The sequence below is a fragment of the Nyctereutes procyonoides genome, unplaced genomic scaffold (genome assembly GCF_905146905.1).
Source record: "Nyctereutes procyonoides isolate TBG_1078 unplaced genomic scaffold, NYPRO_anot_genome, whole genome shotgun sequence".
NCBI classification, from domain to species: domain Eukaryota; kingdom Metazoa; phylum Chordata; class Mammalia; order Carnivora; family Canidae; genus Nyctereutes; species Nyctereutes procyonoides.
The window spans coordinates 49733057-49751872 of record NW_026575126.1 but is presented as its reverse complement, the minus strand read 5'-3'; the positions used below and the strand labels follow the sequence as shown (position 1 = coordinate 49751872).

Here is an 18816-nt window from a genome sequence, read left to right as displayed (position 1 = left end):
TCCCGCACGGACGCCGCTCTTCCCGGGCCCTGCAGGGGGCGCTGCGGAGGGAGGGCACGGAACCCTCCCCACCCCCTCCCCCGGGGCCGCCTCCCCTTTCCCACCCGCGGGCAGCTGGGTCTATAAAGCGAGGCGTCCCCGGCGACCCGGGAGATTTGGGCTCCCCTGCCTGGGAGGTGTGCCAGACCTGAGCTCTCCACCCAGTGTCTTCTCCGCTGTCCCCCCAGTTGGAGATCTGTAAGTAGGGTGGTCCTGGGGCGGGGTGGGGGGGCAATAGGGTAGGGGCTTTGAGGGTCCCATGGGGCACCCTACAGCGGCTGGAGCGGTGAGGGCTCTGCTTGTCAGCCTCTCAAGGACTGTGGTGAGGAGGTGGGGAGTCACAATTTTCATTTCTCTGCCCGGTCAGCCTCGGTTTTCCCCAAACCAGCATCTCCCAAGGTTGCCAATGCTAAGGACCGCCTTGGGGGTACTTAAAAGACAGCAGTTCCGGGGGGCCACCTCCCCATCCACTTGAATCCAGAAAACCTGCTTAAAAACCAACCAAACCAAAGAGGAGTCCCAGACAATTCTTATAAAGCAAATCCGGGAGATGTGATCCCTTAACATCTCAGAGGACCAGCTTCCACAGGCTTCTAATTTTTATTTTAGGCACAAAGTGCAACTGAACTTCACCGAAAAGTCATTTCCAGTCACAGAGGCGGGCACAGTAATGTTCCAAGTGGATTTGGAAGCCCGGCTTAATTCTTTTGATACTGTGTTAAATCAGTTAAAAACACACGGGCAGACACTCCGAAGAAAGAGGGGAGTTTTTCACCAGTTTAGAGGATGTGCTTGTGGATGTCCCCAGAGAGGTAGGGGTGGTTGAGACACAGTATATTCATTACAGCCCAGTGTTCATGCAGACCACCCCCCACCCCCCTCCAAAGTTAAAAAAAAAATCTTAACCCAGTTGACCCCCACCCAGACAGATGCTTGAGCCTCAATTTGCATCCACGACCTGCAGGTGTATTAGGGAAGGTGGCGCCAGACTGCGAGCAGCGCGGCTGGTACAAATGTTGCTCTCACCTGCCCTGGAAGGTGGGCAACGTGTGAGAAAGAGCGTGGCTGGTGCCGTTTTCACCCCGCATGAAGAGCGGGGGGGGGGGTGTTTGCTGCTTCTGGAAAAGCACTGTTCAAAGCCATGCTGATCAAGAAGTTAGAGAAGAGAAATTACTTAGAGACCCAGGCCAGAGAGTGTGGAGCGTTAAGAACTGATGGGTTAAATTGCAGCGTGGCCCGGGGTTGGCCAGGGGAGGGCAGGCCGACTGTTGGTGAGGCCCCTTGCACACTTGAGTTCTGTTTGGTCTTCTCCATTGGTTTCGTTTTCTTGAAGATGCTCGGCTCAAAGGCAGTGGCTGGCAGTGTTTAAAATACAGGACGTGGACTCTCTGGAGGGAACTCTTCCCTCTGCGTTTTGCCACCGAGACAGCCAACACCGACGGGATACGTAGGTGCCAGGCACGGTAGCTGTGTTTGATGCAATTTAGGGAGCTCAGTGAATCGCTGCAACCACCTTTTAAAGGAGGCATCATGATGCCTGTTGAGTAAAAAGGCAGCCTAGGCTCAGAGAGGTTCTAGAACTTCCCTAGCGTCACCCACCTGGCAAGTCGTGAAACCCATCCCTGGGTCTGTCTGATGCCAAGGCTGTAGCCCTGACCCTACTGTCTTTACCATGCACAAATATTCTTTTTGGAACCAGGTTTGGGGGGGGAGGCAGCACACAAAATGCTTCCAGGAAGGCAAATATTTATCATCTTCTCTTTGAGGCAAACAACCAACTGACCTTTTTTTGAGTTTAAAATAAAATGCATTGTTTGTCCCCTGGTGGTGGGCGGTCGGGGCTGCCATCAGGACAGTCCACCGCATGAGCTGGCCGGGCCTTCCGCAAGAAGCTTCTGGGCTTCGCCTTGTACCCACCATGATTTTCTATTTTCCTGTCTGACATAGACGTGTTATTCCGTACAAGGTATTTGTTATGGGTTTGTTATCATTACTTTTCTGTCCAGGGGCTGAGATTGAGGCAAACATGCCCATGTATGGTAGCGTTTTCCACGAAGCCATCCCCGGCTCGCTCGCAAATTAGCGTCCTATTGCAGCCTTGCTGGTCGTGACTCTGGGGATTTCTCTGCCCTGGTTCTTGCCGATGGGGAACAAGTGGAGGAGCCCCAACAAGAAGACCTTTGGGAGGGAAGAGGGCTGACTTTTTCTTGCTCCTCTCTTATGTGGAGGCTTTATTTATTTATTTATTTTTAAAATTTTGACGCTCAGGTTTATTAAGCTACCACTTTCCAAGGTGGGGAATAGAGAACAGGACTTCTGGTTCTGGAAGAAGGTGATTATCTTTGTGAGACCCTCTTGCACTGGTGGTCAGTGACCCCAAGGCTTCACAAGGGCTGTGAGGGATGCCGTCCAGTCCTTTGATGAGCTTCTTTAATACTCTACAGTCCTGTCCCTTGATTTGTGAGCAGGTCCCCACTGTCTTCCCGTTGCACGTCTGCCCCTGGCACTGTCTCCTCTGCGCTGCCCCTTCCCAGAGCTCGGCCCCACAGAAGGGTCGCTCAAACCAGCTCATCAGAATCTTGCCTCTTCATCAACTGCCAATTACCTGAGACCCTTACCCAGCATTGGGGGCTCATTACTGACTGAATCAGTTGGCCAACTTAGGACCCCTAATCTTCAAGAAGGGAAGAGGAACCATTCTGGAGGCTGTGATGTCCAGTGTCACGGTTCTTGGTGAGGACACTCTTCCAGATTGGAAGGAGGGTGTCTTCTCGTTGTCTGCTCACATGGTCTCTCCTGGAAGTTTTATTTTTTTTAAGGGGGTGGAGTGTCTCTTCTTTCTGCAGGACCCCAAACCCAAGCAGGTGGATTTTCTGTGGTAGGCACAACCGTGTGATTCTAAAATCAGATAGGCATCGGATTTTCCTGGAAAACCAAGTCCAGTGTTAAATCCACCAGGATCCTAGAATGTCATGAGCAAACCTAGAAATCATCTGCACTGGACTTTGCAAACCTCAGCTTTTCCATCTGAAAAATGGGGTGGGGAAGAGCTAACGTTTGTTGAGCTCTTTTGCCAGTCAACATGCTAAGCTCTTTACTGGCATCGTTTTACCAACTTTACAGCAACCCTTTGGAGCAGATATTATTACTGTTTTACTAGTGTGCTCTGAATAACTGGCTCAAGATAGCTTGACTGGCCAAGGAGGAGGAATGGATTCTGCAAATCTAGCTCTTTCGAACTCTACAGCCCACGGTATTTCCCTGTTGGGAGGATTAAGTGGGATAATGCATATGAAGGGTTTAACACAGCGCCTGGCCCCTGGCAAACTTCAGTGGACAGTTTTTTATAATGTACGTGACCAGAGACTTTGAGGATTTTGCTCAATGTGGCACGGCCGGTACTTGGCAGAACCAGAAAGCCTATTGTGCGGCCTCTCTCTAGAGGAGAAACTTGGCCCTAATTTCCCTTTTCTGTAATATCTTCACAAACCCGACTCCTATTTGCCCTGAAGATGGTTGCTAGAATCTTCTTTGATGTTAACATGGCCACACTTCCTCCCTGTGCCAGGAACACCACAGATTCCAGCTACACTGGCCTGTTTGTGATTCATGTAGGGTCGCGATGGCATCCTTTAAGAGCTCACCTGTGAACAGAAGACCTGTCTGGCTTTTACAGTGGCTCTTTTGCTCCCTGGGCTCTCCGGCCTCCACTCCTGACCGTGAAAGAATTTAACCATGGCCACACATTGGAGGAAAGGCTGAGTTTGGAGAAAGCCAAGCAGGACTTTGAAGGAAATTTTATAGGGATCAGATGAAGGAGGAAGGAGCTAGCAGTGCTGTTTCTGCCGTGGGGAGTCCCGTAGCTTGGACTCGAATCGGTTATTCAGAGGCTTGGAAGGAACAGCCCTCATCAGAAGTCCCCAAGAAAGGGCCACAGGACTCCCCCTTGCTCACTGACGCAAGCTTGACCTTGCAAGGTCATGATACCCATTCCTTCCTTACCCTGGAGCAGCAAAGCGTGCAGCCAATGATACAGAATCCCAAAAGGAGCCAGTTGGGGTCATGATCACCCCTAGGCCGAATGTCCTTCTTCCTGGCTCCCTCTCCCCATCCCCTCCTCATTCTTTCTCATCCCTGGAAGTAATCATGGGTAGTATAGTCTCATGTATCTTTCCAAAACTTTCCTACGTTGAATTTCCTTTTTTTTTTTTCTTACACAAATATTGGCATTCTGGAAATTAGGGTGGTTTTTTTCCTCCCCTCTTAATCATAGATCTTCAACATCTTTCTAAATCAGCATGTTTTGGCATTTTAAAAAATCAGCTGCATAATACCCTATTATTTGAAAGTACAGCTTCTTATGAAACAGCCTCTTATGGAAACATACCAGCTGCTCCCCATCACTTATAAAGAGTACTTTGGGGACCATCCTTATATCTATTTTTGTCTGATTACATGAGTTTATTTGTCATATAAATTCCCAGCAATGCAATGGCTAAGTCAGAGGCCATCCACATTTATTTTTATTTATTATTATTATTATTATTTTGAGAGAGAGAGATTGAGAGGGGCAGACGGAAAAGAGGGGGAGAGCAGGGGAGGGGAGGAGGAAGAGGGAGAAAAAGAATCTTGGGCAGGCTCCATGCCCAGCTCAGAGCCCAACACAGGGCTTGATCTCACAACCCTGAGATTGTGTCCTGAGCTGAAATCATGAGTCAGATGCTTAACTGACTGAGCCACCCAGGGGCCCCAGAATGCACATTTTAAGTAGATAGATATGGGGCAGCCCGGGTGGCTTAGCAGTTTAGTGCCGCCTTCAGCTCAGGGCCTGATCCTGGAGACCCGGGATCGAGTCCCACATCAGGCTCCCTGCATGGAGCCTGCTTCTCCCTCTGCCTGTGTGTCTGCCTCTCTCTCTCTCTCTCTCTCTCTCTCTCTCTCTCTGTGTGTTCTCATGAATAAATAAATAAAATCTTAAAAAAAAGGATAGATATGAGAAATACCTGTTGCATTTGAGACTATACATTTACCATAAGCTGTCTCATGCCAGAGTTGTAAGCTACAAAATACAATGGGGCTTTTAGGGCCAGAAATGACCAGTTCTCTCTAACCCAAAAGTGTTTTCTTTATTTTTTTTATTTTTAAATATTTTATTTATTTATTCATGAGAGAGAGAGAGAGGCAGAGACACAGGCAGAGAGAGAAGCAGGCTCCATGCAGGGAGCCCGATGTGGCACTCGATCCCGGGACTCCAGGATCACGCCCTGGGCTGAAGGCAGATGCTCAACCGCTGAGCCACCTAGGCGTCCGCCAAAAGTGTTTTCCATAGGAGTGACACTGTCTCTTGCTAACAACCACATTCTCTTGGTAGGGGAGAAAAATCATTTCGCTCTATGAACTAAAAAACTTCCTTCCAGAGTGCCTTTAAACACAATATTTAAATGAGTTAGGCAGGGAGCCTGGGTGGCTCAGTGGTTGAGCCTCAGAATCGAGTCCTGCCTCGGGCTCCCTGCAAGGGGCCTGCTTCTCCTTCTGCCTATGTCTCTGCCTCTCTCTCTGTGTCTCTCATGACTAATTAATATCTTAAAAAATAATAATAATAAATGAGTTAGGCAGATGTACTAAAGCAACACTGAAGTGGCCATTTTGCTGCCCATCTTCTACGTGTCAAGTGAGGTCGGGACCACATTTTCAGGAGGTGGGGTGTGTGACTGATGGATGCTCAGTGAGGGGGCCAGGCCGTGCAGCCGGGAAGAGCGTTTCTACTCATGTCAGGCAGATCTGGTTTTAAATCCGGGCTCCAACTGTTTTACACAGGAAGGCTTTTAATGTAGGTGACTTTCTGGGATCCCTGTAATCTTAAAGGAATGAAGATTATGCTCACCTTGTGGAACACTTAGTGTTCCACCTAGTGCACTCGTGTATTTAATGAATGGCCTGGCCTGTTACCCCATGAATAGAAGGGGCCCGGTAATTATGGTGCTATTATTAGTCATAGAGTCCAGTTACTTCATGGGGACAGCTTGGGGCCGGGAGAACTGGTGCATCCAGGGAGCCTGGTCCCTCTCCTGCTTCCCTCGACACATCTGGCTCCTCCCACACCTAGGCCAGGCCTTGACCTAGTTTCTCTGATGCAGAAGGCCTTCTAGCAGGTGGACTGTGTTCTAGATCAGGCTCAGAGGGCATTTGTTTTGTCTGCATGGCACTTAAAAACGTGCAGTGATTTAATTTGAGGGGTGGCTCTCTCTCGTACCTAAATTCAGACTTCTGGGTCTGTTGAACACCTGGCAATGCAGGGCCCACCCTCTCACTGGGTGACCCACCATCTCTAGGCAGGGTGAGAGGGTGCTGGCCAGCCACCTCTAGCCTGAGTCACTCTACGTTCCTTACCTGACCCTGGGGACACTTAGGTTTGTGTCTCTGGCCTAAGCTCTTGAGCTGGCAGCTTGGCAATGAAATCTTCAGGGAAGCTGTCAAGCAGGAGTGATGATGTGCAAATCCTACCCCATTTGGGCCCTGGAGTATTTTATGCACTTTTCATTAGTGCAGAAGCAGAAAGGGCAAAATCTTTTACCCCTGCATTCCTCGAGGGGGAGTAAAGCTGATGTGAAAACACATGAGAGCAGCTCAACAGTTTCGATCGGTCCAGTTTCAACCCTTTGATACAGAGTCACAGATGCCCTAAAATGTTAGTGCAAAATGTTCCCCCGAAGTGAAAAAACGCAAGGCTCAGAGAGGCAGAGCAACTTGCCCAGAGTCACCCAGCAAATTCATAGCAGAACTGGGACTTGTAACCCCTGTGGTCTCACGGAGGCTAAGGAAGAGCTCATTTGTGCTCAAAGGACGAAACGGTGTGGTGTTGGCAAGGCAGTCGGGACAGTGGACGTGGCGGACACACTCGGCTGTGCCCAATGTTGGTGACACGGAGAGCAGCCGAGTCCTGTTTCCATCAAACTGTTTGAGAGCAGCCCTTGCTCAATAAACTGTCCTTAGTGGAGCAATAACCCTGCAAGTGCCCTTCCAGCCCCTGGAGCCGATGCAGGACAGCGGGGGAGGGGACGGGGAAGGAGGAGGAGGCCTTGAAAGGAGGGTGGGGACCCCCCCATCTCCCTGGGGTCTGGCCCTCCAGGCGTCTGTCTCTTGTCTGATCTGCTGTCTTCACTCCACCTGTGTGACCTTCTGCAGTTGGCCTTCCAAGCGGGTGTGGACGAGGTAGCGGGTGTCCTCGGATTTAATGGTCTTCCTAAGAGAGCCCTTGCTTTTGCTCTAAAGCAGTGGTTCTCACTGGGGACACTTTTGCCCCCCCCAAGGGGCATCTGGCAATGTCCAGAGTTGTCACAACCAGCAGGAAGGGTGGCTCCTTGGCGGGGAGTAGTTGGGACCCCGGGGTGCCCTACACATCCTGCGATGTGCAAGTCAGCCCCATCCCCAACCAGAGAATCAGCCCCAAGTGTCCAGAGTGCCCAGGCTGGAAGCCCCTGCTTGGAGCAAAGGACCACGGCAAGGGCAGGACGCCAGGTTTTGCTTCCACGCGGCGCGCGGGGAATCCCTTACTGGCTCACGCTCCCCCATCACTGCGGCAATTTTTTTTTTCTTTTTACCAGCTGCCTTTTTTTTTTTTTAAGATTTTATTTATTTATGGCAATTTTTTTTCTTTTTGCCAGCTGCCCCTTTTTTTTAAGATTTTATTTATTTACGGCATTTTTTTTCTTTTTACCAGCTGCCTTTTTTTTAAAAGATTTTATTTATTTATGGCATTTTTTTTCTTTTTGCCAGCTGCCTTTTTTAAAAAGATTTTATTTACAGCAATTTTTTTTCTTTTTGCCAGCTGCCTTTTTTTTTTAAGATTATATTTATTTATTCACGAGAGACACAGAGAGAGAGAGAGAGAGGCAGAGACCCAGGCAGAGGGAGAAGCAGGCTCCATGCAGGGAGCCAGATGTGGGACTCGATCCCAGGTCTCCAGGATCACGCCCTGGGCTGAAGGTGGAGCCAAACTGCTGAGCCCCCTGGGCTGCCCTGCCAGCTGCTATTTATTCGTCCCCGCACCTCCTCTGATGCCCGATCTGAGGCGTCTTGCTAGCTGCCAGCCCCCCTGATGTTGAAGACTCAAGACTCTGCGTGCCTGGCCGGAGCACGTTCTTGCAATGATGACAGCGACTTATCTGGAGCCTCCAGCACTGATCTGGGGTGATTCTCAGGCTGGCCTCTAGTTCCCACGGTCCTCGAGTGCTCCCTGCCTGTTTCAAAGAAGGCCAACAAAGCAGAAAAGGTCACCTTGGAAATAGCCCTTTGTTCAGATTCCACCAGAGCTCGCTGTGCCATGATAGGCAAGTGGCTTAACCTCTCTGTGCCTGTCTCATCTGCAAACCAGAGTTAATGGGGCACCTTGGTGTTTATGCGGGGGTTAAATCAGATAATAGCTGGTACCCAGTAAAGATTTAGCAGCTCTGATCACTAATATTAGTGGTAGTACTTTGCTAGGCTCACTGAATTTCCTCAAGGGCACATCTGTCGGATTCCATCAGGGTTTGGTGGGAAAAGAGGTCTGTGGCCAAATGTTTTGAGGAGCCTCGGGCGTAAAATCGCTTTTGGGATTCAGACCTTGCCAAGGTCTTGGATGTCCTGATACTTGCTCTGCCTCTCCACGACAGAGGTGGGGGGCTGGGAGCCTGGGGGAATAAGAACGAGGGGGAAGTTGTGCTTTTCAAGTGGATTCAACCGCAGAATCTTTTTTTATTTTTTGAAGAGTATCGTGACCTCCCTGAATCCCACCCAACCCCCCACCCCTAATTTCAAGGGATTAGGGTTCCAAGGAGCACAGTCTGGGAAATGCCATTCCAGGGTGAAGCCAGGCTCCTCTTTCCTTTGACTAAAGCAGATTTCGCACTTGGTAACTGTCAGAAGCATCAAAGCGTGAGAAGCAAGCCAGCCTCTCCCGCTCCTATTTTGGACAGAGACCGACTCTTTGCACTCTTTGTGTTTCTGAATCCTAGATTAGACACGGTTCCCGGCGGTGGGGATTCCTGTATTCTTTTATTTTTCTGGGTTTTGTTTGTTTGTTTTGTTTGTTTTTATTTTTATTTTTTCTGTTTTTCTGACTTTTTAGGCAGCTGACCAACATCACAATTCGAGAGAGCCTACTTGGTTGTGTCACTGCTCAGAACAAATCAAATACATCCCCAGCCCTCTTGAGTATATCTGGCTCCTATTGTATTGTATTTTATTTTATTTATTTTATTTTAAAGATTTTATTTATTTATTCATGAGAGACACACAGAGACACAGGCAGAGGGAGAAGCAGGCTCCATGCAGGGAGCCCGATGCGGGACTCAATCCCGGGCCTCCAGGATCACACCCCAGGCTGAAGGTGGCACTAAACCGCTGAGCCACCCGGGCTGCCCTTTATTTTATTTTTTTAAGATTTTATTTATTTGTTCATGAAAGACAGAGAGAGAGAGAGAGAGAGAGAGAGGCAGAGACACAGGCAGAGGGAGAAGCAGGCTCCATGCAAGGAGCCCGAAGGGGGACTCGATCCCAGGACCGCAGGATCACGCCCTGGGCCAAAGGCAGGCACCAAACCACTGAGCCACCCAGGGATCCCCTCTGGCTCCTATTTTAAACACTTTTCCTTGCACAACTAATTTAAGTGTCCTTAACCAATCAACCTGGCTCTGCTGTGTGACCTCAGGCAGATTCCTTCACCTCTCTGAGCCTCTGTTTCCATATCTGTAAGGTGGAGCTGCCTGTAACACCCCGCTCCAAAGGCTGTGCTGGCTTTGCTAGATGATCCTGCATGTGAGCGATTCAGCCCAGGGCCTGTACAGGGTCTGTGAGTGTTAACTGTCACTCTTAGTATTCAGAAAACTTGGCCCTGGGGATGATGTACAAGCTGAATGGGAGATGGTGGATATTGACATTGCTTACACATAGATGAGAATTGTACTCATTTTATGTAGGAATATTTTTCCTTTTAAGGAAAAATATCAAACTTGCAGAAGTCAGCAGAACAGCGTAACCCACCTGCAGGCACCCCAGCCCTCAAACCCAGGCTTGTCAGTTCAGCTACAACGATTCCCTCTGTCTCTGAAAGGAAAAGACTCTAAATACTTTTTAAAAAAAGATTTTATTGTTTATTTAAAAGAGAGAACATGAGCGAAGAGAGAGAAGCAGACTCCCCTCTGAGCAGGGAGAGCCATGTGGGGCTCGATCCCAGGACCCCGAGATCATGACCTGAACCGAAGGCAGGTGCTTAACCCAGTGAGCCACCCAGATGCCCCTCTAAATACTTTTTAAAAGTTTATTCACTTAAGTCATCTCTACATCTAACATGCAGCTCAAACTCACAACCCCAAAATCAAGAGCCCCATGTTCCTCCCAGGCACCCCAGGAAAGGATCCTAAATAGAGGAAGTCATAGTACCTTTGTCACCCTTCCAAAATTGAACAAATTCCCTAATATAAAGGCTATCGAGTTGATGTTCGAATTTTCTGGAGTGGCTCTTACGTTTTTGGAGGGGTTGTCAAATTTTGGGTTTTTTCTCACAATTGCATGTCACTTAAAGCTTTCCATGCAAGGGGTGGCTTTTTAAAAATGCAAAACATGGGATGCCTGGGTGGCTCAGTGGTTGAGCATCTGCCTTCAGCCCAGGGCGTGATCCTGGAGACCTAGGATCGAGTCCCACATTGGGCTTCCTGCACGAAGCCTGCTTCTCCCTCTGCCTGTGTCTCTGCCTCTCTCTCTGTGTCTCTCATAAATAAATAAATAAAATCTTTAAAAAAAAAATAAAAATGCAAAACGTGCCCTTCTCTCTGATTTGCCCTTGTATGTGTGCCCTGCGGGGAGAAGGGGCTTCATTCCCTCCCTTCCCCCCTCTATGTTTGTCTTTTATTGTCCTTGCTGGACCTTTTCGTTGTGGAAGTGTTTCAATGCATGCTCAAGTAGGGAGAATGTTAGGACACACTCCCTGGCACCTGCCACTCCACTTTGACAATGATCAAGCTGGAGACGCGTCTTTGTTGGCCTTCAGCTCCCATTTTTCCTCTGTCTCAAAGCTCCTTTGAGTTTATAGGTTCCTCTCCTTTCTTCTGTACTTTTCTAATGAAGTAGTCATTTGTCCTATGCCTGCCCACCTGTGGACTTTGTTGCATTCCCCCCACCAGCCCTCCGTGACTGTATTAAGCATGATCCCTGTGCCCGGCATTTGTGGGCACTAGACCCAAAGGCTTTGTCCGCTTTGGCCCCCGACCCCCTCCCCTTTGCCTTTCTGGAAGAATATTTCCTTGATGCTAGTAGCGCTCTGGATGGCATCCCATTTGGAGACACGTGTATCTGATCGACAACTTATTGTGATAATAAGGTTAATTTAGCACATTTAGGTGATGCCATCCTCATGCACCAATGATAAAGCTCTGCATCTGCTTTTCATCTAACACCGGGGTCTGACAGCTTGGACTCAGACCCGCATCCTCAGCATCACCCAGGGGAACTTGTTAAATGTGCAGATCCTGGGGCTCCTCCCAGCCCTGCTGATTCAGAAGCTCTGGGGGGAGGGCCCAGCCATCTGGGATTTCACAAGCCCCCAGGGGAGGCTGGTGCACGAGATGTGTGCAGCCTCTGGTCTGATGATTTTAGCAGCTACAGATGGTCATCGTCAGGGACCCTTATTTTATTAGGAGTTCCCAAATTGCTACATTTCTAGTTTTGTCGTTTCTTCTACATTTGTTAAGTGACATTGTTCCAAGTAGCGGGAGTGTTCTCTAACAACAGTTAAAAGTGAGGTTGCAGGAGGGTTGCTCCTGGGGTAACGTCCCATGAAAAACTTGTAAGAGTTTAAAAATGCAGGAAATGTGATTTTTTTTAAAAAAAAGATTTTATTTATTCACGAGACACACACACACACACAGAGAGACAGAGAGAGAGAGAGAGAGAGAGAGAGGCAGAGACACAGACAGAGAGGGAGAAGCAGGCTCCATGCAGGGAGCCTGATGTAGGACTCGATCTGGGGTCTCCAGGATCACACCCTGGGCTGAAGGCAGGTGCTAAACCACTGAGCCACCCAGGGATCCCCAGGAAATGTGATTGTTAAACTTAAGTTTGTATGCACTTCTTATTTCACTTCTTGGAGTGACGAAGTAATTACTCAGATTTAGGGAATAAGTTGCTCATTTCTCCACCTTCTTAAAAATGAACTATTACAGGGGTTCGTATTACAAGAACTATTACCTGGATGGCTCGGTTGGTTAAGTGACTAATTCTTTTTCTTTAAGATTTTATTTATTGATTCATGACAAACAGAGAGAGAGGCAGAGACACAGGCAGAGGGAGAAGCAGGCTCCCTGTGGGGAGCCCAGTGCAGGACTTGATCCCAGGACCCTAGGATCACACCCTGAGCCGAAGGCAGATGCTCAACCCCTGAGCCACCCAGGTGCCCCAGCGGCCAACTCTTGATGTCGACTCAGGTGGTGATCTCGGGGTGGTGAGATCGAGCCCCGCATGGAGCTCTGAGCTCAGCAAGGAGTTGGAGGCTGCTTGAGACTCTCTCCCTCTCCCTCTGCCCCTCCCTCTGCTTGTGTGCTCTCTCTCTCTCTCTCTGAAATAAATAAATAACTCTTAAAAACAAAAATGAGCTACTAGATCAGGACTTTTAGAAGAATTAACCACCCCCTCTGAGCATATCAGTTTCTGGTTTTTCTTACTGTTATTTTCACCCCAGAAAGAGAAAAGTGGCCGCATTTTGCCTTGCAAAGTCTGCATCTCAGGAGTTGACTGCCCTTTCATGGGATATGGGGGTACTCCATCTCCATGGGATTTGGGGTCCCTGCGTGGGCGTCATCTTGGTGAATTCAGAGGAGTTGTGAATTCTCTGCTGAAGTAGGGGTGGCAGCCACACAGTATGTCCTGGCGGCCACCCCTCCTAACTCAGCCTGCGCCTTAGTTCCTGGGGGGTGGAGGGCACAGAGTGCAACCCACAGCAGTGGGTTGGGGAGGAAAGATGGGGCAGGTGGGAGGATCCAGCTGACAGCACGTGTTATAGGGCAAGGGTATGATATGGTCAGGAACGGGCCACCAGACAGACTGATAAAGAGCCTGGTGTCTCAGCACCCTCCTTGCGGACACACACCTAGACAGTAGGAAGAAGACTGTCTCAAATGGGCTCCTCCTGTTGAGGGGACGTTGAATGACTTGAAATTTTACATAAAGACTTCTCTTTCTGACAATTATTTAGTGACCTAGAGGAACAATTTGTATCAGGAAGACAGAATCAATATTTCGCTTCCCTTCCCCTCCTCATTACCAGTTTTCAAAATAGTGTCTTTTTAAAAATTTTATTTATTTACTCATGAGAGACACAGAGAGGCAGAGACACAGGCAGAGGGAGAAGCAGGCTCCTTGCAGGGAGCCCGATGTGGGACTCGATCTCGTGACTCCAGGATCACACCCTGGACTGAAGGCAGGCGTTCAACCACTGAGCCACCCAGGCGTCCCCAAAATAATGTCTTGATTGCCTGTCTTACATGGATGACCTTTGAAATTTATGTTAATCACCATGCTTCGTGGATTTAAACATACTTTGCTTTCCATCCCTATAGTTATTTTTCTTACTGATGTTCAAATTCTCCTGCATTGGACCAGAGAACCATAGTTTAATATTTTATAGTGTCATAGAGTTTTTTTTTAAGTAATCTCTACACCCAACTCAAACCCTGAAATCAAGAGTCACATGCTCCACTGATTGAGCCAGGCAGGCGCCCCAGTCTTTTAGATTTCTAAAAATGTATATACATATGTACCAAATCACAAGACAGATTCTCTTACAAATATTTCAATAAGCCTTATTGAGATATAATCTATATTCAGGAAAACTCACTATTTTTTTAAATTCACTGGCTTTTAAGTGTCTAGCCCAGTGAGTTTTGATGAAGGTATACAGTTGTGTAACCACCATAATCAGAATATAGAACATTTTCATTCCCCCTGAAAGTTCCTTTGTGCCTCTTGGCAGTCAGTTCCTCTCCCTGCCTCTGGCAGCTGACTATGCTTTGCTTCCTCTCATGATGGTTTTGCCTCTTCTAGATTTGTGTATCAGTGAGGTAATAGAGCCTTTTGGGTCTGGCTTCTTTGGCTTTGCCTAATGCTTTTGAGATCTGTTTTTTTTCTTCCTGAGGATGCTTTTTAGGTATAATTTTAACTTAGAAATACATCATACACATCTTTGTATGATCAATGGTCACATCTTGTATGACTCCCTTTGTATGAAATGTCTAGAAAAGACAAATCTATAGAGAGAGTAGATTAGTTGGTGCCAGCAGTTGGGGATGGAGTGATGGCAGCCTGGCACAAGGGAACCCTTTTTGGGGTGACGGGAACGTTCCAAATTTTATTGTAGTGATAGGTGCACAACTTTGAAAATTTGCTAAAAGTCATTGAATTGTACATTTGCAAATGAGAGAATTTTATGGCATGTAAATGACCCTTTAATAAACATATTAAAAGAAAAGGAATTTTGGCATAAGAGGAAGTCCACACTCTGCATTTTCAGGGGAATTACCCGTGATGCATGGATGTCCCAGTTAAGAAGACATCACTGGGGGCACCTGGGTGGCTCAGTGGGTTAAGCATCTGCCTTCAGCTCAGGTCCTGATCCTGGGGTCCTGGGATTGAGCCCCGCATCATTAGGCTCCCTGCTCCCTCTGCCCCTCCCCCTACTTGTGCCTTCTCTCTCAAATGACAGAAAGAAAGAAAGAAAAAGAAGAAAGAAAGAAAGAAAGAAAGAAAGAAAGAAAGAAAGAAAGAAAGAAAGAAAGAAAAAGTGCAATTTCAGATCAAAGAGTTATAGATTTTAAGGTTTTTCCATCCAGAAGTGTGGTGTGTGCAGAGGCCCAGCCCCTACAACTCTTGACAACACTGGATATTACCAATAACTTTCACCTCAGCCAAGCTGATTGGGGAAAATCAACAGCTCCTTTCTTTAATTCATTTACTAGTGAGGCTGAGCATCTTTTTCTCATGCGTATGGTTTGTTTGAAGGTCTTTGGGGAAAAAAATCTATTTTTTTTTTGTTGATCGTAAATTTAAAATTACAGAACTACAAATATGATAAAAAGAGATCATCAAAAGTATATCTATGTTCACAGTAGCATTTTTCACAATAGCTGAAACATGGATGCAACTCAGGTGCCCATCAACAAAAGAAGGGATAGGCACAATGTGTTAATACACATATGATGGAATAATCTTCTATTATAAAAGAAATTGGGAAAAATGATAGAAAGTTAAAAATCCCTCTGGGGTGCCTGGGTGGCTTGGTTAAGCATCTGGCTCTTGATTTTGGCTGGGGTCATGATCTTTGGGTTATGAGATGGAGCCCTGTGTCAGGCTTCGCGTTAGCAGGGAGTCTGCTTGAAATTCTCTTTCCCTGTCTCCCTCTGCCCCCACTCATGCTCTCTTTTTTTCTCATAAAAAAAAAAGTAGGTAAAAATCCCCTCCTAAGTATACTCAAAAGTGGGTATTTCTCCACAATTTTTTTGCCCGTATTATTCTATATATTTTAAAATAAAAGTGGGATATTATACCTACTGTTTCCATTCTCTCTTTTATTTTTTAAAAAGCCTTGTTGACCTATAATTCACAAGCTATACACTCATTTAAATGGTACGATTCGGGGCAGCCCGGGTGGCTCAGGGGCAGCCCGGGTGGCTCAGCGGTTTAGCGCTGCCTTCAGCCCAGGGCCTGATCCTGGAGACCTGGGATCCAGTCCCACGTCGGGCTTCCTGCATGGAGCCTGCTTCTTCCTCTGCCTGTGGCGCTCTCTCTCTCTCTCTCTCTCCTCTCTCTCTCTCTCTCTCTCTTTCTCATGAATAAATAAATAGAATCTTTAAAAAAAATTAAAATAAATAAATAAATAAATAAATGGTACGATTCAATGGCCTTTAGCATTTTCACAAAGCTGTGTATCCACAGCTATAATAAATTCTAAAATATTTCCATTTCCCCCGCAAAGAAGCCCTATACCCATGAGCTGTCACTCTCCCAGCCCCTGACAACCACTAATCTACTTCAATCTTGATGGATCTGCATGTTCTGGATATTTTATATAAATGGGATCACACAGCGTGTGGCCCTTTGTGACCGGATTCTTTCACTTAATGTAATTTTGTTGAGATTCCTCTGTGTTGCAGCGTGTATCAATCAGTACTTTCTTCCTTTTCTCAGGCTGAATAATATTTCACCCTATAAATAGACCATACCAACCCCTGCATAATATTTTGTTGTATGAAAATATCTTGGGACACCTGGGTGGCTCGGCGGTTGGGCATCTGCCTTGGGCTAAGGTCATGATCCTGGGTCCTGGGATCGAGTCCTACATCGGGCTCCCTGCAGGGAACCTGCTTCTCCCTCTGCCTGTGTCTCTGCCTCTCTCTCTGTGTCTCTCATGAATAAATAAATCAACCTTAAAAGAAGAAAAAGAAAATATTGTGGTTGATGTGTCCAGCGCCATGATGATGGACTATAGGCAATGATGAAGATGTTCTTCTGAGGGGCTCTGGGTTGTTTCCATTCTTTGACCATATAAACAATACTGTAGGGCACATCCTCATACTTTGTGGAATGTCTCTGCAGACTGTGTTCCTAGGCATGCGAGGTGACAGATTCCTCTGTCTTTAGGGCTCGATTCTGGCCGGAGTCTGATGCTGTCCTTTCCTTCATTCCACAGGGGACCAACCAGGCACCATGGCACAGAAAGGCCAGCTCAGTGATGATGAGAAGTTTCTCTTTGTGGACAAAAACTTCGTCAACAGCCCAGTCGCCCAGGCTGACTGGGCTGCCAAGAAGCTGGTTTGGGTCCCTTCAGAAAAGCAAGGCTTCGAGGCAGCCAGCATCAAGGAGGAGAAAGGGGATGAGGTGATTGTCGAGTTGGTGGAGAATGGCAAGAAGGTCACGGTTGGCAAAGATGACATCCAGAAGATGAACCCACCCAAGTTCTCCAAGGTGGAGGACATGGCGGAGCTGACGTGCCTTAATGAAGCCTCTGTGCTACACAATCTGAGGGAGAGATACTTCTCAGGACTCATCTACGTGAGTATCTGGGGATAGCCAGTCACTTCTTCCCAGGCCTCCCGCACCTCTAAGGGAGGAAGAGCTTTAGAGATGTGTTTGGGTTACAGGTTGGGAGGAGGAGAGTTTGACCCGAGGGAGGCCGCATGGAGAGCTAGAATTCATTCAGACTTGGGTTCACACCTGTCCTGCCCCACCTAGTTCGGTGACCTCGAACAAATTCTCTCACTTACTGAAGCTTCAGTTTTCCTACTGGTGAAGTGGGAATAACTACCCTCCCCACATAAAGGAGGCGCAAAGATGCTATGTGGTCGCCAATGCGGAGGCCAGGGTGCGTGGCCAATGCTCAACAGGTTTCACTGAAGTACTTCCTGTTCTTCCTTCATCTTGGAGATGAGGGGGAGCTCATAACCTCTTAGGAAGACTGGAGCATCTGGGCAGCCAGGTGGGAGGAGACATGGAGGCCTTCCCCGTCACAAGTGGGAATTCCTAGATTGGAGCCGGGGCTCCTTGGGGTCAACGGTGTAGATCAGAGCAGCCAAGAGCTGCGTTGTCCACTAGGGTAGCCACTGGGCACGTGTGGCTAACTAAATTTAGATGCAAGTCAATTAGAAATCAGAATTCATTTCTTCAGTTGCACTGGCCAATGTCAAGTGCTCAAGAGCCACTGGAGGCTAGCGGCTGCTGTATTGGGTAGCACGGGATGGAACATTGTCATCCCCACAGGAAGTTCTGATGGGGGGCGATGTGACTCGGGGGGTACACCTGTTCCTTGTGGGTTTGGACCAACTCCCCAGAGCAAGAAGGACATAGGTGGCCCCCCGGTGTCAAGCTGCTGGGAGCAGGAGTGTCCTTCCATTTAGCTTTTGTCTGTGTGCTTCTCACAAAGGGCACACTGATCCCTTGGGCAAATTACCTGGTTTCTCGGAAATTTCATTTCCCTCTCTGTGACATGAGCACAAGATTAGTACCGACCTCGCGAGTGGGTTAGTTGGCACGCGTCTGGGGACACTGCCAGCTCTCAGAATGCTAGGTGTGGGATCCCTGGGTGGTGCAGCGGTTTGGCGCCTGCCTTTGGCCCAGGGCGCGATCCTGGAGACCCAGGATCAAATCCCACGTTGGGCTCCCGGTGCATGGAGCCTGCTTCTCCCTCTGCCTCTCTCTCTCTCTCTCTCTCTGTGACTATCATAAATAAAGAAAAAATATTTTAAAAAAAAGAATGCTAGGTGTTCCTACTGGCTATGTCACTGTTATGGTCCCTTTTCCTGGACCCTGTGCAAACTTGTGAGAACATTCCCTTCCATCATTACGTCCTCTGGCCCTGCCCTTGTCACATTGCTGCGTGAAATTTACCCTTTAAAAAAAATCCTTGTCCTCTAGAAAAAGGATCTGTGGATTTTCTTTTTTTCCTAGTTAGGAAAAGAAGTCACATTTACTACAGGAGAGTTGGTAAATTCAGAGAAGCACAGCAAAAACACAAAAACTCAGTCCTCCTCCAGAGGCAGCTGATGAAATGGTGCATTCGTGAGCTCTTTGCTCGTGTGAACGGTACATGTTTACATAAACACAAGCCTGCACACATAGGCTGGCGGCTCACTCTTTTTTTCCGTGTATGAGTCATTGCTGAGCATCCCCACATTTCTGCTATTACCCCCCAAATACTACCCTCTGAGGGGCTATGTAATCTGTCCCGCGGATGTGCCATAACTGGCTATCCAT

General features: G+C 47.8%; 1 protein-coding gene across 4 annotated transcripts in view; it reads left to right on the top strand.

The window, feature by feature from the left end:
* The first annotated feature begins 155 nt into the window (after positions 1-155).
* The window catches only part of MYH11 (myosin heavy chain 11), a 117419-nt gene continuing 98758 nt past the window's right edge, over positions 156-18816 (top strand). For all 4 annotated transcript variants that reach the window (XM_055339711.1, XM_055339710.1, XM_055339713.1 and 1 more), the window contains exons 1-2: positions 156-237; positions 16757-17118. In XM_055339711.1, coding sequence (XP_055195686.1) covers positions 16774-17118 — 345 coding nt within the window. In that variant the 5' untranslated portion in view covers positions 156-237; positions 16757-16773. The remainder of the gene's footprint in view (positions 238-16756; positions 17119-18816) is intronic.